General features: G+C 52.7%; 7 protein-coding genes across 7 annotated transcripts; 1 reads left to right on the top strand and 6 right to left on the bottom strand.

Annotated features, from left to right (window-relative positions):
• Positions 1-425: 425 nt before the first annotated feature.
• On the bottom strand, positions 426-2,442 carry Z519_10242 (uncharacterized protein; the record flags this gene model as incomplete). Its single annotated transcript, XM_016767959.1, has 3 exons — positions 426-1,015; positions 1,110-1,693; positions 1,763-2,442. 3 exons carry the CDS (start codon positions 2,440-2,442, stop codon positions 426-428), a joined length of 1,854 nt encoding a protein of 617 aa, XP_016616057.1.
• A 1,053-nt stretch (positions 2,443-3,495) lies between these two features.
• Z519_10241 (uncharacterized protein) lies at positions 3,496-4,991 on the bottom strand (the record flags this gene model as incomplete). The annotated part of the gene is made up of 2 exons (XM_016767958.1): positions 3,496-4,463; positions 4,517-4,991. 2 exons carry the CDS (start codon positions 4,989-4,991, stop codon positions 3,496-3,498), a joined length of 1,443 nt encoding a protein of 480 aa, XP_016616056.1.
• A 905-nt stretch (positions 4,992-5,896) lies between these two features.
• Z519_10240 (eukaryotic translation initiation factor 3 subunit K) lies at positions 5,897-6,852 on the bottom strand (the record flags this gene model as incomplete). The annotated part of the gene is made up of 2 exons (XM_016767957.1): positions 5,897-6,455; positions 6,683-6,852. 2 exons carry the CDS (start codon positions 6,850-6,852, stop codon positions 5,897-5,899), a joined length of 729 nt encoding a protein of 242 aa, XP_016616055.1.
• Positions 6,853-7,340: 488 nt separating this feature from the next.
• On the bottom strand, positions 7,341-8,793 carry Z519_10239 (uncharacterized protein; the record flags this gene model as incomplete). The annotated part of the gene is made up of 2 exons (XM_016767956.1): positions 7,341-7,571; positions 7,633-8,793. The coding sequence occupies 2 exons, from the start codon at positions 8,791-8,793 to the stop codon at positions 7,341-7,343; spliced, it is 1,392 nt and encodes a 463-aa protein (XP_016616054.1).
• A 1,378-nt stretch (positions 8,794-10,171) lies between these two features.
• On the bottom strand, positions 10,172-12,102 carry Z519_10238 (uncharacterized protein; the record flags this gene model as incomplete). The annotated part of the gene is made up of 2 exons (XM_016767955.1): positions 10,172-10,531; positions 10,627-12,102. 2 exons carry the CDS (start codon positions 12,100-12,102, stop codon positions 10,172-10,174), a joined length of 1,836 nt encoding a protein of 611 aa, XP_016616053.1.
• A 1,334-nt stretch (positions 12,103-13,436) lies between these two features.
• Z519_10237 (uncharacterized protein) lies at positions 13,437-14,796 on the bottom strand (the record flags this gene model as incomplete). Its single annotated transcript, XM_016767954.1, has 2 exons — positions 13,437-14,578; positions 14,631-14,796. 2 exons carry the CDS (start codon positions 14,794-14,796, stop codon positions 13,437-13,439), a joined length of 1,308 nt encoding a protein of 435 aa, XP_016616052.1.
• Positions 14,797-15,637: 841 nt separating this feature from the next.
• Z519_10236 (DNA mismatch repair protein msh-2) lies at positions 15,638-18,511 on the top strand (the record flags this gene model as incomplete). The annotated part of the gene is made up of 2 exons (XM_016767953.1): positions 15,638-15,661; positions 15,719-18,511. The coding sequence occupies 2 exons, from the start codon at positions 15,638-15,640 to the stop codon at positions 18,509-18,511; spliced, it is 2,817 nt and encodes a 938-aa protein (XP_016616051.1).
• Positions 18,512-18,560: the final 49 nt, after the last annotated feature.

Here is an 18,560-nt window from a genome sequence, read left to right as displayed (position 1 = left end):
GGTTTTTGTTTTCGTTTTTTTTGACTATTCATATCAAAGCCCATGATGTCCCTCCCGTTCCCCGCAGCCCCAAAATCCTTAGTCCTGAAGTCCATCGCATCGCATGGCAAAAGAAGCGCATCCGGCGAATCCGTGGGTGTGTTGGTATGTACTCCCTATGTATGTAAACGTCCTCCCTTGCTCAAAAGCGAAAGTTTCGACTTTCCACTCGCTTTGCATTAGATTGAATGAAGTTTCCCCGTCAGCGCCGTCGAAATGCAAGCAAACACGGGGTGTTCTTGTCTCGCTCTCAAGGCTCCTTCAGTCCCTTCCGTTTCCCCTATCAATCATTCCTAATCTTGCATATCTCTCCTGCGACTGGCCGCTGCATGAATTTAAAAAAAAAAAAAGCTTCATGGGAAAGAAATTTGCAGCGACTCGGTCACTCAGCTGCTCATGGCGAACTTGGACCTCGCCCGCAGAGAAGCGCCGAAATACCACAGGGCCCAGATGCCGATGACACCGCCGCCTAACAGGCCGCCAAGTAGGCTGATTCCGCGACCGATGCCGAGGTTGACGTACAGCGGGTGCGCGTAGATGATGCTTCCGGCGGCCAACGCGGACCTGCACAGGTCGTTCGCTGCAAAGAGAGACGCGGCGTACTGCGGGTATGTAAGTGGCAGGTACATGAATATGCACTGGAACAGGATGAAGGCGCCGACGGCGTAGAATGTGATGCCGATGATGGAGACGATCCAGTGGATGTGCGGCGTCGATGTCCATCCGAACCAGAACATTCCCGCGGGCAGGAGCGTGGTGGCGAACAGGGCTGGCACGAGACGGTGTTCTTGGGCGCGAAGGCCGTTCTTCTTGATATCCGGTTCGAGGTAGAAGTACACGTACGAGACGTAGACGACGATGCCGAGCGCGCAGCCGACGACGATGCAGACGAAGACGATGCCCAGTTCGCCAATGTTAAAGTGGTATATCCCGATATAGACAAGGGGGAATGCTTCGAAGAAGGAGTAGTAAATTCCTATTTCAGAGACACACGCATCAATCAGACCTGTGTTTTGTTTTTTGGGGGGGAATTGGCAGGAGCAAAGGGGAGTTCCAACGAAGAGGCTCACCATAAATCAAACTTGTATACACGTTCGTGAAAAAGACCGCAGGATCCTTCAAAAAGATCTCAATGGGCTTCCACATCTGCTCGATGGCGACCTTGGAAAACGACATCGTGCCTTGGTCGATCTCTCCTTGGCTCTTCAAATTTGGGTTGCCTGTGAGCTTGCGGAGACGTTGAGCCCGACGCAGCAGGATGTTATTGGCCGAGGTTTCAGGCATGGAGAGAAACATGAGCACGAATACTGGGGATGACATCCAGAGGACTTCCCAAAGCGCCCAGCGCCAGCCTTCTGCGACGACCGAGAAACCTGACAGAAGAGGACCAAGAGCAGGTGCGCAAAAAGCTGCGGCGACCCATGCAGTAAGAGCATAGGGAAGCTTCAAGAGGCCGTACATGTCACCCATGGATGCGCCACCAGTAGCGAGACAGGGGCTACCCATGAAGCCGGTGAGGAATCGCAAGACAAGCAGGGAGGCGTAGCTGTTTGCCAGTGCAGTCGGCACGCAGAGGATCACGAAGAGTCCGAAGGAGATGATGTAGGGAATATTTCGACCAACGGCCGGAACTTCGGAGAGGGGGGAGAAGATCCTAATCCAAAGCATGTTAGCGATGTCGACGACATTCTGGAGCTGAGGTGGCACACAGGGTCAAACTCACATTGGTCCAAAGCCATATCCCAACACGTACATGCTCAGCCCCAAGCTCGCTTTACTCTGTCCCACGCCGAACTTCGCCATCACTTGGGGTTCCGCTGAGGTATAGATTGCACTGGCAGAGTACACTGCGAAGGTGTACATGAAAATGAGAAAGGCGACCCAGACTTTCTTCCAGCTTCCCCAATTCTGAGGGTTCGCAGGGTCATCAGTGGTGTACCAATCCACGAGGATAATGCCATCCGAGGTCATTTGCGGGGCGATAATGCTGCTTTGTTGGCGCTCGATGGCTTCTTCTTGTTCGACCTCGAATCGTTCCCGTGAATAGGGCAGGGTCTGTTCCCTAGTCCTTGTGCGTGTGGTAACCACTGTGAACTCCCCCCGAGCAGACGAGTGCGCTGTAGGAATGGTGCTAAGCGGCCGTGCTTCGATATCCTCGCGGTTAATGTAAGAGTGCTGGCGAGAAACAGGGTTTGGAGTGGTAGCATTGCTGGTCTCGCGATTGACATCCACATCTGGACTAATCTCGATCTCTTTTTCTTTCTCACTCACGGTTGCCTGCTCCCAGGGGATCGAGAAGTTGGGATGTTGTTCGGGAAAAGCGAAGAGCCTGCCTTTCGTGACCCAGTTTAGAACTTGCCCTAGAGGTGCGTCTTGGATGGCGTCTAGGATTGCGTTCACCATCTTGGCGATCTCGTGTGATGAGTATCTCCTCTGGCAACGAAGTGAATTGATTCAGGTAGAGAAACAATCAATATGGAAGAGACAACGGGAGGCTCTTCTTATTAGGATGATGAGAACCCTCGTCTTCATGCGACGTATCTGGCCATCACATCATAGTCTGCAATTAATCATGCATGGGACAGTTGCTCGCCGTTTTTGCGACGGCGTGTGCAAGCGATAGTTTTGGTTCGTCCGTAGCAGAAATGGGTATCTGGCGACCAACCCTACAGGTCAATAGGCCTGTTGAATTGGGGTGGGCCGTTTGTCAAGTCAGGGGTCGAAGTATATCCATATTACAAAACCAAATTGTCAGCAGCAGAGTTCCTTGGAAAAAGTCGGGCTTCAGATTGCATTGAAAATCGTTGGTTGTGGTGGCTCGACCACTACTGCCGTATGAGGAACAGGTTGGTGTTAGCGACAAGGGGCCCGGCGAGGCTGCTGCAGCATCATCAGGTAGCAGTTAGCGCCTCCGGTGAAGACACCAGCAAAGTAGTTGCGGGAATTTCCCAGGCGTAGATGAGTCAACGTACGCCATGCTCAACGAGCACCTCCAATAGCATTGACCTTTTGGAATCGGTTTCCTTCGGAGCTCTTCGGATTGGAGAGTCTGCAACCCTCGCTGCTTGAATAGGTACTTGTCATAGTTGACTTAGGACAATGCGCGGGACCGTTACTGATCTTACATAACCAAGGTGGCCCAGTCGGACGAATAGGTTTCCGTTCTCGCACGCAACCGCCCACGCCCGTTTATGCCCGTATGGGCCATTGCACCTCCTTTGTCAGCGAGGCTGCTCTGCGACGTCAGAGTGCATTGGGTGCTCTTCTAGTCGCCGAGTCGCCAACCCACTTTGGGTTTCGGGTTTTGTGGGTTTGGATTTCCCCAGAGTTGTCTCTTCATGCCGTTACATCTCGATGTCCAATCAACAGCAAAATGAATCTCCAGCCCGGCTTTCACGACGTAATGGACCCTGCAGGAATATGACGATGTGTCGCTTCCGATCGAACAAGCAGCATTCATTTCGCAATCGACTCCCACAGTGTGAAGTATCTCGGCTTGTCCTCCGTGAACAGATATGGTGGGATGAATCCATTCGGTAAAGCCACCATTTCAATTTCGAGCCTCACGCCGGCCTTTTTGAAGATGGGTTGCAGTTCTTTGCACTTTTCGATCATTAGACGCTGGGCGAGCGCAACCTGGCTGATTTGTTCCACCGTTTCTCCATCCTCGGACAGAGTCAACCTGGCCTCGTCATCTTCTCGGTAACATTCGTAGGAATACACCAAGTTGTTGAGAAATCGGACCCCATGCTTTGCTTTGTCGGTCGCGATACATGTTTCGAAAGGAAACCAAACTCGTCGCCTAGCGTGAAACGGTGGTCGATCACCCAAAGGAATACCAAAGACTTTGAGAGTCTCGAGATTCGGTGGAAGCCTGCGCCACGTGGCGTGATCGCAAACGGCTCGGACCCTGATCAGGTTGACTGTTCGTACATCAAGGTCAAGTTGCTTCAGAGCACGAAAGGCTGACAGGTTAAGGTGCTGACCGGGATGATTGAATGGTTGATGAGATGGTCTCGAGTATCCCAGACTCAATGACAAGTGCTCCAGCGAATGGGTACAGTGCTTGGATATGGCATCCACAAAGGTCCCTGGGGAAACGTTACCGTGCATACGACTGCTTCTGGTAAACATGCCGTCATAGCGGATGCCTTCGCTGATTTTGAGTGACTTCAACGCGCGAGGAAAACTCAGCAGGATTTCCAGGGAAGGGGAGAAGATATCGCATTCTTCGAGATGCAAATGCTCGAGATTTGTCGACCCAACGAGCGCCTCATCGTCTTGGAATTGGGTCAGCAATCGGTCGGGAAAGTCGGTGCTGGCGCATGACATTGTCAACGACCGTAGATTCGGATGCAAGAAAAGCATCGCGTATTTGGTCATAGAATAGATCTCCTTTTGACCATCAACGAAGTGTAGCGTGCCTAGCATGCTGTTTAGCTCAGGAAGATGAGAATGATTGGTCCAAGACACCTACAATTCCGCAAGTTCGGCAGGGCTCTCTCGACGCTGTTGGGTATTACGGCAGAAGCCGCTTCGAAGATGCGCTCATACCTATCCTGGAGATTGACCCAGCCCACTCGCTCCTCGGGGAATTTCGCATTGCAGTCGGGTGTCTCCAGGCACAGATCTTGGAGGTTCCGCATCAAGAAAATGTACGGCGGTAGGGTGCTCAAGCCTTGATCCTCCCCAAACTTGGTGGAGACAAGCAGCGAGCGAATCCATGCCGCACGGCGGGGATTTGCATGTAGACTGGCAGACAGGGCAGAGGCTTGACGGCCATTAACCACCTGGATCGTGTGATACAGAAAGGGCTCGGCCAGGTCGTCAAAGTGCTTGGAGACCAGAGTAGCGTTGCACAGGGTCCGGAAGTCGAGGAAGCTGAAGACGGTAATCAAGACCTCATCGGGGAGGTGTAATAATAACAGGGCGGTCGGTGTTTGTGCGATCATGGTGGTGGCCGTGGGTAAGACTTGCGAAGAGCAGGAGCGGCAGGAGGTCAAAACAATGACATTTAGGATTCCGCGCCGTCCAGTCGTGGTCCTGACGCCCGTGCGTGATGAAAGATGTGTGTCTTGAAAAAGGAATACGAAGAGTAAGACGTAGGAAATGGTCGACGATGATCACCTGTTGTTGAAGAAGGGGCCAGCAAGTGAATCAGACAAGACCTCAGACCTTGAAGGGGGTGAAGGAACGATGTCATCGCTGATTCAGGCTAGGGCAGCCAAGAGGTGGCCAAGAGGTGGCCAAGAGGTGGCCAGACTCTCTGGCGCACTGCGACTGGGTGTCCCCCTCCCGTCTGAGCGCCCAACTGGCCCCAAGAACTTACCTAGTTAAAGGGCTGCCTAGCTCCCACTAACCGAACTCCCTGGCCCCTCGCCCGGGACTAGCATTAAAGCTGGGGGTTTGCTTTCCACGCGAGCGAGACACACGAGCTACTAAGATCTCGAATTGGGTGTGGAGTAATATTTTGCTTTGTTGTTGCAATATTGCAGCCTACAGCAGCCGTGTTCCGGGGGCACGGCTCTAGTCGAGTATCTCGCAGCAGCCCTCACGTATTGTATGTACCTTTAATCATGATGCTCTGGTCATGCAATGTCGTCGCCGTAGCGAGAAGCCCATTGACGCTCTCACCAAGCTCAGGAGGTATTCGTCATAGACGAACATACTGTCATTCGACTAGGGAAATGGGCCCGGACAAAAGCATGCGAGTGCTTTGTCGGTCCCTGACAGCCTCTCGCTGGAGCCACAATGTCTCACAGCTCTTTGAAGGGCCGGAAGTCTTTCCCTTCAAAGGGCTCATCCAATGCGTAGTCATTTTCCTGGTTTGGAAATCATCAGTCTTCGCTTTCCACGCTCAAGCGGGCGCCTCATAGCCTCTCCTGAACACCCGTCCAAACATATCCACTCCAACTCTTTCACCCTTAGTTTCACTTTTAGCCTCGTTCTCTGCGTTCGCTGGAATGTCCACCTGTTGGCCACTGACTCGCCATCCACAGGCAGTTTGGGCGAATTTTGTCAAGGCATCGCCCCTCAGATCCAGCCAACCGCTCAACACCCCCAAGTCGATTTGTCGAAAGGTCTTCCCCACTTCTCCCGCAATTCGTATTCTCACCAAATCTTCAAATCCGACCACATCTGCGTAGAGGTCTGAGTACAGGTCGTCTGATTCTAGTGTAGACCAGAAAGCCTCGTACTGGGCGGATTCCAGTAGCGTGTTTAGTCGGGTCAGCTTTTGTATTGACTCGGTGAGGTCGGTGGTGGGGATCGAGGTGTTGCCGGGACTGTAAGGGATTGTAGAGGGAGGGAGAAGCGCAAGACAAAGGGAGAATGAAGGCGAAGGGAAGACAGTCAGGGCTTTGACAAGGATGTTTGTGACGGTCTCGGGATGGAGGAGTTGAGGATTGAACTGGTATCTGCAACACCCCGAGGTTAGCATGTCAATCGGAGCAACAGCACACTGGGTTGACAACAGGGGCAAACACGTAGAAGGAGAAAGCATCAGATAGAGCTAATATTTTGACTCTCCATACTTCCTGAGGGACAAGTCAGGTAATAGGAAACGTGGTATGAAAATTCTCTTCATCATGCGAAACAGATGGGCCGTTGTTAGGGTACATTTTGCGTCTGACGGGATCCTTACAATTTGAGCAGCGCCAGGCATGCGTATGCGTCAAAGAACTTCTCCTCGCATTGCTGGTTGACGTATTCTTGAAACGTGGTCGTCGTCTCAGGGTTGTAACGATTCAGGCCGTTGAGGATCTCGTCAATGTGCGCAGGCCGCTCCTTGCATTTGTCGAAGGCGTAACCCATCTTGATCAGGTCTACGGAGATCCAGGTGCGCGTACAAGATGAAAGTACTGTTCTGAGTAGAAGCGCTCTGGTAAGAAGAGCCCAGTCAGGTCCTTGTACAGAGACGTGTGGTGGTGCTGCTGAAGAATTTCGTTGCGCAAGTGCGCACACAGTCTCCGCAGTTGGCCCGATCCGGGACGACGCCTTGCTGCCCTATGGGCCGTAGACATGGAGGAAATCTACTAAAGCAGCGGCAGTCATTTGATGTCGAGAGTTCGCTGTGGAAAGCCGTGAGAGTCATGGACATTGGAATCGACTTTGCTATGGCATCGGATGCATTTTCTATATGCCTCCTCTTCCCGGTAATACACATACACAGCGGAAGCAGCCCAACACATGCAGTTTTGTTTCCAAATTCTAGGAAATAGAAAGGCGTAGATCGTGAACCGCAGACACTCTACGAGACCGCCGTCTCGACTCTGGCTCCGCACCCAAATAGTCCCTTTTTCTCATGTAACTAACCAAACAGCTGCTCCCATGACAAGAGCGGCCATGACGAGAGTCAGTATTCCTGCTCCGGCCTTGTCGCCCGTAGTGATCTTGTCTCGCAATTCAGCAGGATTCGTTGGTGCCGTGGACCCAGCATTGGGGTCACTCTTCGAGGTCGCACCAGTGTTGGTAGACTTCGGAGTCAGAGCTTGCCGATTCAACAATGCACCAATCACGGACAGTGCGGCCATCTGGAAAAGAGGTATTAGCAATCGGAGCATCAAAGTTGCGAAAAATCCAAGCAATCCATACCTGCTGTCCGACGCCGGTCGAGGTGTCAAAAGTGGACGTATACCACTGCATGCCGCACTCGCGACCGGTAGGGCCACCATCGCACTGTCCGGCGGCTCCTTGCGCGCTAGCCTGGAGTTTTGGAATAATCTGAGGTGCTGTCGATGGCACGAGCAGACTCGTTACGGCCATCCATCTTGCCAAATATGCCTTGAAGCTCTTTTGATCCTGATCGCAAACCAGATGCGATTCACACTGGATTTCCGACATGATATTTCCGCCATATGTTGACGGGAAGAACAATGTGAACGTGCTGTTCAAGATGGTGTTAACCCTGTCCAGCCAGATCGAGCTGCCATTCGTGAAGTTGTACATGTAAGCGGAACCAACGAGCAGCGTGCCGTAGTTGTAGGTCCACACATATCTTGTCTGGTCCGTGCAATTGTTGTTCGAGTCAGTGTTGTCCCAGATATAGAGAATGCCACTCGTGGGGTCCGTCTGCATCAGTGAACTGCTCTCCATCCAACTGTAGACTTGATTGGCCCAGTCGGCATAACTTTGGTTGCCTGTTACATAGGCAAGCCGTGCAGCGAGTTGGAAATTGCCACCGTTGGAGACGGCGTTTTTCAGATTATAGCCGGCATTGAACGAAAACACTTGCCAGTGGAATCCACCACCACAAGTAGTAGTATCCCACAAACTCTTCTGAAAGTTGAAGACAGCCTGGGCTAGCGAAAGCCACGAAGGCGCATTTTCCTCATCCGACTCGGGAAAATTTGCCTCGACGGCATCCATGGCGGAGAAAGCCCAAAAAGCCTGGTCGTCGACACCCATACTCTTCGACTGGTTGGGCGGGTTGAAATTGTTGTCTGGTCCTCGCTGGAATTGGAGCGCCTGTGCCACCACGGGGTTGTACGACGAGTCATTCGTGTACTGCCAGTAGTTGATGAGCGAGCCAAACATTGCGCCGGCTTCCCACCAACAGTAGATTTGCGGATTATTGGGATCGCAGCTCAAGCCACCCGGTAACAATCCAGGGACTTGGCCAGTTTGGTTCCCGGTGTACGTGGTCATCATGTCGTAGGCAATTGTCGAGGCCGCCGACGAAATACTGTTGGGATCATTGATGTCGAGTGAAATGGCCAGTGCGCCAGGCACAAGGGCCAGAGGCAGGAGCCTCATGGCGAAGTATATATTTGGGGGGAGATTAACGAGAGCAAAGACAACGACGGACAATGAAAGCTGATGACGTTCGAGTTCGAGTTCGGGCGCTGCCAAAATGTCCCAAAAGTGGTCGCGTAAAATGGCTCCTGCTGTGTTCAGTGTTCGGTTGTCAGTGTTGGGCGAGCGATTGAGATTGGCGCAAGAAGCCGGGGACCGAGTCGACGCTGTGCCTGCACAAGCCTTGTCTCGTATGTATAAGTTAATTTTCTGGCAGGTTAAAAAGAATGGCGATTGTCTTGATCGGTTCGAGATTGTTGGAAAAGGACAAAGGTTACGGAGAAGAGTGAAGGGCGGCGACAAACAGGGCACTGGGAACCCCAGTCGTCAGTCGATCCCTGATCGGTGCCCCCTAAACACCGACCACAAATGTTTTGGATCATGCGTCAAACGATTCCCAGTTTGAGCCGCGGACCGTGTCTCAAAACATGACCACCATTCACCCACCCATTATTACCTCGTACCTCCACCTGTTTGGTGCCATCCTTGTGCCTGTCGTCCATCCTTCAGCGCCGCATCGGCTCCACCCCTGCCGAAGCGTTGCCCTCGCGAGATTGCGCTTCGAGCACTGCCTCATCTACTTGGTACAGACATACGCACACCCACTCCCAATGACAGCCATACACTGACGCAGCACGAACCGAGTAGCAGACCAACCCCAATCCCCCTACACCCTCCATCCGCTCCCTCCTGCTCCGCGGGAGACGCGCAGTCCGACCACGGGCTTTGCAAGGCAGACAAGACACCTAAGCAACAGGGCAAGAGACACGTTTTTGAGGGGGAGGGGCTGCCGCACTCGGCCTAACGACCGACTAAACGACGATAAATTTGGAGCCCAAGGGAAAGCTTAGCAGCTCTTGAATAACGTGGGCCCGGCCTGGCGAGCTGGGCGAGCTGGGCGCGAGCTGGCTAGCTACTAGCTGGAGGCTTGATTGCCCATTCCAAAACTCTGGGCGAGCTTGACTTGGCCTCCACCAAACCGTCTGCCTTCGTCTAATCACATTCAACTCCTTCGATCCCTCTTATCACTTGCGCTTCAAACGGCCAATACACCTCCAGCTGTTCGGGTCGCTCTTCTTCGATGACGCGGTCCGGAGCACCGGGGTTGACACAGGCCTATTCTCCCTCAGTGAATTTGCGAGTCGAAGTCAAGAGTGGTCCGTGCAGGCCGCCACAATATTTGAGGTCGGTACCACCGAGTACAGTATATTGGATATCGATCGATTTCCCAGACAGATAATTCGGACTCCAGTGCACCACCACCTCATATCTAGATCTCACCATCTCAACTCTCAAAGAAGTGTCCCGAGCCGGTATCCTCTCCGCACTCTCTTCCTCCTCAAGCGGCCGACAAGTCCAACGGACTCGTACACGTAAAAGAATTGACCTGAGGATTCTTGAACGCCTCAATCATGCCCTCAATTGCCGCGTACGCACCCAATCCAGCCGTCGCCAACGCTCCGCCAGCATGAATAACGTGCCACACGTTGATGTACCATCTATCCGCGAAGAATCCCTTCACCAACCTCATTATACCACGATCACTCCGAGTGGTGTGACCAGTTTGTTCGTTGAATCCTTCGCCAGGCCTCATCGAGTTCCTTTGCATGGTGTACGCGAGGTGGATGATGGGTGGGAAGGAGTAGCTGAACTGCACAATACAGAAGGCTGCAATGACGGAAACAAAGCCGAAGTAATCCTGATCTCATGTGTTAGTAGTGATGGGGAAGAGACGACAGTGATCGACAAGGTTTTCCAAATATCTAGGAGGAGGCTTAAGGGAAAGACACTGACCGGAATGGCAGCCGCGACGATAAATGCCACGGACCAGTAAACTGGAACAATCGCACTGAAGAGGTATTTCCCTGGCTTGGTCGTCAAGGGTGGCGCATTGAACAACTCTTGCAGCACTTGATTGTAGAGCACCTTGATTCCGATATTCCCGTACAATCCCGCCGCAATCAAGCCCGACACCACGACCAACATGTCGCATGCGGCCTGGAACCCATACGGAGACAGGCCCATATAGGCGATCGTGAAACTATACTGGCCTTGGTAATGATACACGTAGCACCCGTAGATGAGGTAGACGGAATAGATGAAGAACTGCGCCGCCCACATCGCTTTGATAAAGTCCCAAGGGCGACGCATCTCGGCCATGATTTCGACAAACAGTTGCGCTCCGCCGTACGCAAAAACACCACTCATGAGGCCGTTGATCGCGCCGACGAAGTTGCTCGAGTCTGGCATGCCGCCGTAGTGGATGATGGGCGGGTAAACGCCGTTCTCGTCCGGTGTGATGGAAGCGGGATTGACGGCTGAGCCAGCGGAGCCCAGGACGCTGATCGCATAGTTTGGCGGCGAGTGCGCCATGACGCCCATGGAGATGAAGATGACCAGTAGGTTGAGGCCGACGGCGATCATGGAGAAGACGCCAAAGTTTCGCAGCGTGCGCACCTGGCCCATGAAGAAGCCCGCGATGACAAACAGGACGACGCAGACGACGTAGCAGAGCCGGAACTTGGATGTCTGCGAGATGCCCTGGCCATTCTGGATGATGACCTGGCCCGTGATGAGGAGCAGCTGGATCGATTGAAGAATGTTGACCACGTAGCGGGCGGTCGTGCCCATGGTGCGGTAGGCCAGATCGCCGTAGTTCCGGAGAGGATATTCGTACGAATCGAGGCCGAGATAGACTTGCCAGAGAAGATAGCCAGAGTATCCGGCCATGAAGGCAAAGACCGTGTAGAGAGCCACCCCCGGTCCCCAACCGAGGGTCCCCAGAGCGAATCCCACACCATAAGGGCCCAAGATATCTGTGGTGATGAGGTAGAAGCCAGCTCCCCAACTCGCAGTCCTCAGCGCCCGGGACGCATTTCGCCATTCGTCTTCCGTGATCACCGAGTGTCTGGACAAAAGGCTTCTGCGGCGAGACTGGGGAGCAGACTCCTGGCTGCCATACCCGTTCTCTCCGGGCGCCCCAGATTTTTCAGACGCATCCTTTTCCGCAGCGGCAGCAGGGATACCATTGTCGAGTGGCACTCCTTGCGTGGTGGCAGACGACTTCCTCCTGAATACTTGCTGAATGATCCCTCCATCAGCAATGTTTTGCTGGGTTTTCTCTTCTTCCCTGGTGCGATTGGCATAGTGTACGTATTCCTCGAACGTGACGTTAGGGTCATAAAGTTTGCGCTGTGATGGACTGATACACGTTTCAGGCCTGTCAGGATTGACTGGCAGCCCACCATCCTTTGCGTCTGCCAAAGACATGTTGACAGAAGTCAAGAATTTGACACAAAGGATTGTATCACACCAACCGAGGAGAAATTAGGAACCCGTAGTAAGATCTCTTAACGGCGCAAGACAGAGGGGGAAGAACGGGTCGGATGGAGGACAGACCTCGCTGTATGTTCTTACAGAAAGAACTCCCACGACAGCGGCCATCTCGGCTTCAAATCGCATGCGAAAGGACTTTCCTGTGGCGATCAATACTACCCCATGTCGCGTGGTGCGATCAACCCAGTCTGCTGGTTGTGTGGATAAAGGACGGGGCAGTGACGCCAATAGAGGAAGTTGAAGGTAGACGAGGTTGCTATGTAGGATCATCGATAGAACTTTGTCCAATCTCGATGAGTTGTCTGCCAACTCTCACACAAGCATGGTCAAGCTTTCCGCAAGATGACGGCCTCTGCAGCCTCGGATGAGAGGCTAATTGAGCCTTTGAGTGGAGTGACCACTGACCACACCCTGCACACCGTGGTCAGGGTTGCCTTCAGGCATCCGACGCATCCTATCTCCATGGTAGTTTTCGGTGTTCGTGCACGGACTCAATGCTCCACGGTTGCTCATCACGGCGCCTCTTCATATCTCGGGATATTGCGCATGCCCTGAATGTGTCAACCAATGTAACCCTGAGCACGCGAGGGCGAGTCTTCCAGAAACCTTGGAATCCGCATTTGAATTCTGACGGAACGGGAACTTCCGATGTTGTAGTAATTACCTACTATGCGAGCGATGCTTTTCACCTGCATTGGACAACTGCTTCCTCCGGATCCTCGACCGAGGCGAATCAAGCCTTGCGAAGAGCATGCCTTGCATGGTCTTTCGAGTCGTACATGGCGTTTCCAATTGAGCGTTATGAAGAGAGGATAGTAAGGTCTGGTGGGGTTATGCGATTTGATCAACGTTTCTTGATTGTGTGTTACTTAGGTACCTTTGGTTTTACCGACTTTCTAGGGATAGCCGTCATATCCTCTTCCCGACTGCTAATCGTATAACAATCCCACTCACACACTCGTCATGCCGTGCCTTCACGTTCGGTTCCTAGGTAAAGCATTTTTTTGTCGAGAGATCCCACAACAACACAACTCGCTTGCCCATGTTGGCCTAGAGAAGAGACTTTTCGCTAAGCAGATTTGAATCGGGGGCCGAGATATCTTTTTGCAAGGGCCACCCGCGTCTTTTCTCTCGCAGTCTCAGGATTTTGGCGTAGGAATTGACGTAGGGCTCGGCGAGCGGAGCGGCGTTCGTGCTTCAGGTGTACGGGCTTGTGGGGTGTGAGCCTGCGATCTCGACGGAGACCGTTTCCCGTGCTCGGTCTGGCACTATAGACCCAGCATATTGCCAACCATACCCGCATGTGCAACGCCGGCTACATGTTTGACGTGGTCCGCTAATTCTTTCGGGTCCACAAACACCCTCCAAATGTGGTCGGGAACATCTTTGAACGCGTCGATGAATCTTTGGTTCTTGTTCTTGGCTTCCATGTGAGGAGCTTCAATAACCTTCCGAATGTAGATCGCCTTGATCCAGTCAGGATATTTGACGTAAATCGCAGCGTACGCCTCTGGGTCCGATTGGGTTGAATCACCGATGCAGACGAACTTGCGGTTTGGAAGCCAGGATTGGATCTTTTCGATGCGATCAGTCTTATATTCTTTGACACCTTGAGTGAGAGATTGCAAGAGGCCGCCTAGATACATCCACGAGGCATCACGCAAGATGAGCGTCCCTTGCGGATAGTTGGTGTTGAGGAAGTCCTGGAGGAATGGGTACAGGTTATACGGAGAGGCTGACAGATAGAACCATGCAGGAGATTTCAAAGACTCATTGAGGACCTTGTAGAATTGTGGCATGCCTGGTGTGGTCTTTGGGATGTCGGCAAAGGTGGACTGCAGGATACCAGTGGGACTTGGGGTCATGGTCACTTTCACCGTGTCATCGATATCTGAAATGACAGCCCAGCCTTCGGGGCCGACAAATCGTGTATTTGATTTCAAGTTTGGGAAGATACCGCCTTCGCTGGTGCAGACCACCGTCTTTCCGTCGGCGTCATCAGCACCACCCGTGAGCAAGGTTTGGCTACTGATCCCATTGGGGTTTGAGGGTCCCAGAACGCGTTTGTGAGGGATGCCGGTGGCACCTGGGCAGGGAATCTTGATCTGAATTGTGCGGGCTGGAGCAACGGCCATGACAAAGGGCTTGATACGTTCCGCGATCCTCTGTCTTGCCGCATCATCACTGCCAGCCTTGCCATCCAAACCCACCATGTCGGCAATGGCACTAACATATTTGGTCAAATCTTTTCGGCCCTCACGGAAGAAGCAAGCCACAAATTCGGATTGCCAAGGCTGAGCAGCGTCTCTTCCAGGCTTGATCGGTCTGTATGCTGTGTTGTCCAGGAGCCATACTATGTTGCCCTTGGGGTCCGCCTTCTTGCCGAAGGGGTTCTTCGAACCCAGCAAACCTAGGTTGCACGTCAGCGGCCGGTTTTCCCGACAGTTAGAATCATGGCATACTGGTGCCTTTGTCGATGAAGCTCATTTCGGTCTTGCTCCAGCGTTTGGGTAATTTGGCTTCGGCCTCTTCAAAATTCCCATCTTTGCGGGATTGGGCTTCAAGAGGGGATTCGTTGACCTTTTGACTGGCGAGGTCCATGGCTGCCTTGTCTTTTCCCTTGGGCATGATGGAGAAGGCCCTAAGAATGGCTGGTTCAAGTGACCGCGGGATGAGTCGGGCTTGTGACGACGTAGAACGATAATGATAATGTGTCAAATACCAAATAAGCTGCTGGGCTGACCTGTGATGGGGAGTCGTTGAGATGTGCAAGGAGGAAGACAGAGGCAGACAAGAAAAAGAGGGAGAAGCAGGCAGTTTCATGGCAGCTGATCAAACAGAGAAGGAGCAACACGGCCTCGAGATACTCAGCAAGAAGGCACGAGGCTGGTCATTTCTTCAGGTACCAACAGCAAGGGCTGTCAGCAGGAAGGTGAACACACGAACAGGCGGTCAGCCTCCGGGCTGCCCATCATAGGCTGAGGCAAGAGAGTTTCCTGCGTGATGAAGAGGGTCAGTTACAAATGATTTGAAGAGTCAAGAGCTGCAAACCCGAGAAAAGGTGGCAGAAACCTGCTGGTGGTCCTTGGCCAGCTTTCGAAACCTGAAACGTCCTCATGATCGGGGTAGATCTGAAGGAGAAGCATGATCGTCTACCAGTATTTGCCTGGGCGTGTGGCGCATACTTGAAGGAGTATGGTGGGAGTCCTGCCGATAAGCCACTGCCTAACAAGGACTGGGACGCAGCCTGGGGGCCCGAAATTGGGCAGATGGGCTTAAAGCCCTAACGAGCTGGAGGGCAGCCACTTGGGCTCGGTAGGGACCAGAGGGACCTGACTCGCCAAGTCGCGTAAAGTGCCAAGTTTTCGTGTTTACCGCGTGAGTCGCGTGTTGACGGCGGCTTGGAAAAGTCTCGACGACAAGGACAGAGCCCCTCAGCCTTTACTATCCCTCCCCAGTCCAAGCAAAGATGGCTTCAAGACCCGAGCTCAAGGTATGATATCTTTCCTTCTCCCGCTCGACATTTCCATTGCTTACAACGATTACAAAGGTCGATGACGAGACCGGTTTCATTCGTTCATTCCGTTCTCTCCCACCCAAACCGGGCGGAAGCAACACCATCCGTGTCATTGACCGTGTTGACTGGTATTCAGCGCACGGAGAAGATGCAGAATTCATTGCGCGAACTGTCTACAAGACGACTGCTGTCATTAGAAACCTCGGGCGGAGCGAAAACGCTTTGCCCAGCGTCACTATGTCTACCACCGTTTTCCGCAACCTCCTTCGAGAAGCACTGTTCAAGTTAGGGAAAAGAGTGGAGATCTGGGAGGCCAGCGGGAAAGGACCATGGAAACTCATCCGCCAAGCCAGCCCTGGCAATTTGCAGGCAGTCGAAGAAGAGCTGGGCTCTGGCATGGATAGCCAAGGTGACAGTGCACCTATCATCCTAGCTGTCAAGGTCAATGCGAAAGCAGGCGAGGCAAGGAGTGTCGGTGTTTGCTTTGCAGATGCCAGTGTCAGAGAACTTGGTGTTAGCGAGTTCCTGGACAACGACCTTTATTCCAACCTTGAAAGCCTGCTTATTCAATTAGGGGTGAAAGAGTGCATTGTGGCAGGCAGCCTCCAGAAAAAGGATCCTGAACTAGCCAAGATACAACAGATTGCCGATTCGTGCGGGATCGCCATTTCTGAAAGATCTGCTGCGGATTGGGGGACTAAGGACATTGAACAAGATTTGGCTAGGCTGCTCAAGGGTGAGAACGCAATGGGGCTCCTGCCTCAGACGGATCTCAAACTAGCAATGGGCAGTGCGGCTGCTCTAATCAAGTATTTGGGCGTCATGACAGATCCAAGCAATTTCGGACAATATCGGCTATACCAACACGACCTTGGTCAGTACATGAAACTGGACGCAGCCGCACTCAGGGCTCTGAACCTCATGCCTGGCCCACGAGACGGCGCAAAGAGTATGAGCTTGTATGGCCTGCTCAATCACTGCAAAACTCCGATTGGAGGGCGTCTACTCGCCCAGTGGCTGAAACAACCGCTGATGAATCTTTCGGAAATTGAGAAGAGGCAGCAGCTCGTGGAAGCTTTCGTTACGGATACCGAACTCCGTCAAACCATGCAAGAAGAACATCTTCGCTCGATTCCCGATCTTTACCGCCTGGCGAAGAAATTTCAGCGCAAGGCTGCAAATTTGGAAGATGTAGTTCGGGCATATCAGGTTGTTATCCGGCTTCCAGGTTTCATTGAAGCTTTGGAAACTGTGGTTGACGAGCAGTACCAAATACCTTTGGAAGTACAGTATACCTCAAAGCTGAAAGAATTGTCTAGCTTTCTTGGAAAGTTGGCTGAAATGGTTGAGACTACCGTGGACCTGGATGCTCTGGACCGCCATGAATTCATCATCAAACCGGAATTCGACGAGGGACTCAAACTAATTCGAGCCAACCTTGACAAAATACAGCGTTCCATGGATGTCGAGCATCGTCGAGTTGGCAAGGACCTTGGTCAAGAGCTCGACAAGAAGCTCTTCCTGGAGAACCACAGGGTGCATGGACATTGTTTCAGGCTAACCCGCAATGAGGCGGGTTGCATACGAAACAAGAAGAATTACAAGGAAATATCGACGCAAAAGAATGGCGTTTACTTCACGACGAATGCACTGGCGGAGTTGAGGAGAGAGCACGATCAGCTCTCAGGCTCTTATAATCGAAAACAGTCATCCCTGGTGTCAGAGGTTGTCCAAGTAGCCTCATCATACACCCCGGTCATTGAACAGCTTGCCGCCATCATCGCTCACCTGGACGTGGTGGTCAGCCTGGCACATGCCTCTGTCCATGCTCCGACCGCGTATGTCCGCCCGAAGATGCATGGGCGAGGCACCGGAGATACCATTTTGAAAGAAGCGCGTCACCCTTGCATGGAGGCTCAGGACGACATCAACTTCATCACCAATGATGTTGAATTGAGACGAGACAGCTCCCGGTTCCTCATCATTACGGGTCCCAACATGGGTGGCAAGTCTACATACATTCGCACAATCGGTTGCATTGCTCTGATGGCGCAGATTGGCTGTTTCGTGCCCTGCACCGAAGCCGAGTTGACAGTCTTTGATTGTATCCTCGCCCGTGTGGGAGCATCGGATTCTCAGCTCAAAGGCGTGTCAACGTTCATGGCGGAAATGCTGGAAACGGCAAATATTCTGAAAAGCGCCACCAGAGACTCGCTGATCATCATTGACGAGCTGGGTCGAGGTACGAGCACGTACGACGGCTTCGGTCTTGCATGGGCCATCAGCGAAGAAATAGTGGGGCAGATTGGTGCCTTTGGCTGTTTTGCCACTCATTTCCACGAATTGACGGCTCTGGCGGACAAGTTTCCGAACGCAGTCAAGAACCTTCATGTTGTTGCCTTTGTGGGTGATCAGGAACAGGACACTGCGATGACAAATGACGAAAGGGACGCCCGTGCTTCGAATAAAAGGAGGGAAGTCACCTTGCTGTACCGAGTTGAACCTGGCATAAGCGATCAGAGCTTTGGCATTCATGTTGCCGAGCTAGTAAGGTTCCCGGAGAAGGTGATCAGCATGGCGAGGAGAAAGGCAGAGGAGTTGGAAGACTTCACGAGTGCAACCGGCGACCCGAGGGAGAGCGAGTATTCAAAGGAAGACGCGGAGGAAGCCAGCCGACTGCTGAAAGCCATGCTGAAGAATTGGAAAGAGCAGACTGAAGGAAGGGACATGAGTAAGGACGAGAAGCTACGGCTGATGAGAGAAATGGTCAAGGGTGACGAGAAGTTGATGAGGAATCCGTTTTTCCAATCTGTACAAACACTGTGAAGCAAAAAGCCTGGGAGGAACCGGTTTGCCGTTGTAAGCGTGAGCGTGG

Source organism: Cladophialophora bantiana (genome assembly GCF_000835475.1).
Source record: "Cladophialophora bantiana CBS 173.52 unplaced genomic scaffold supercont1.17, whole genome shotgun sequence".
In the NCBI taxonomy this organism is placed as follows: Eukaryota; Fungi; Ascomycota; class Eurotiomycetes; order Chaetothyriales; family Herpotrichiellaceae; genus Cladophialophora; species Cladophialophora bantiana.
Note: the sequence above shows the minus strand (reverse complement) of the source record. Positions and strands in the feature narration are given on the sequence as shown.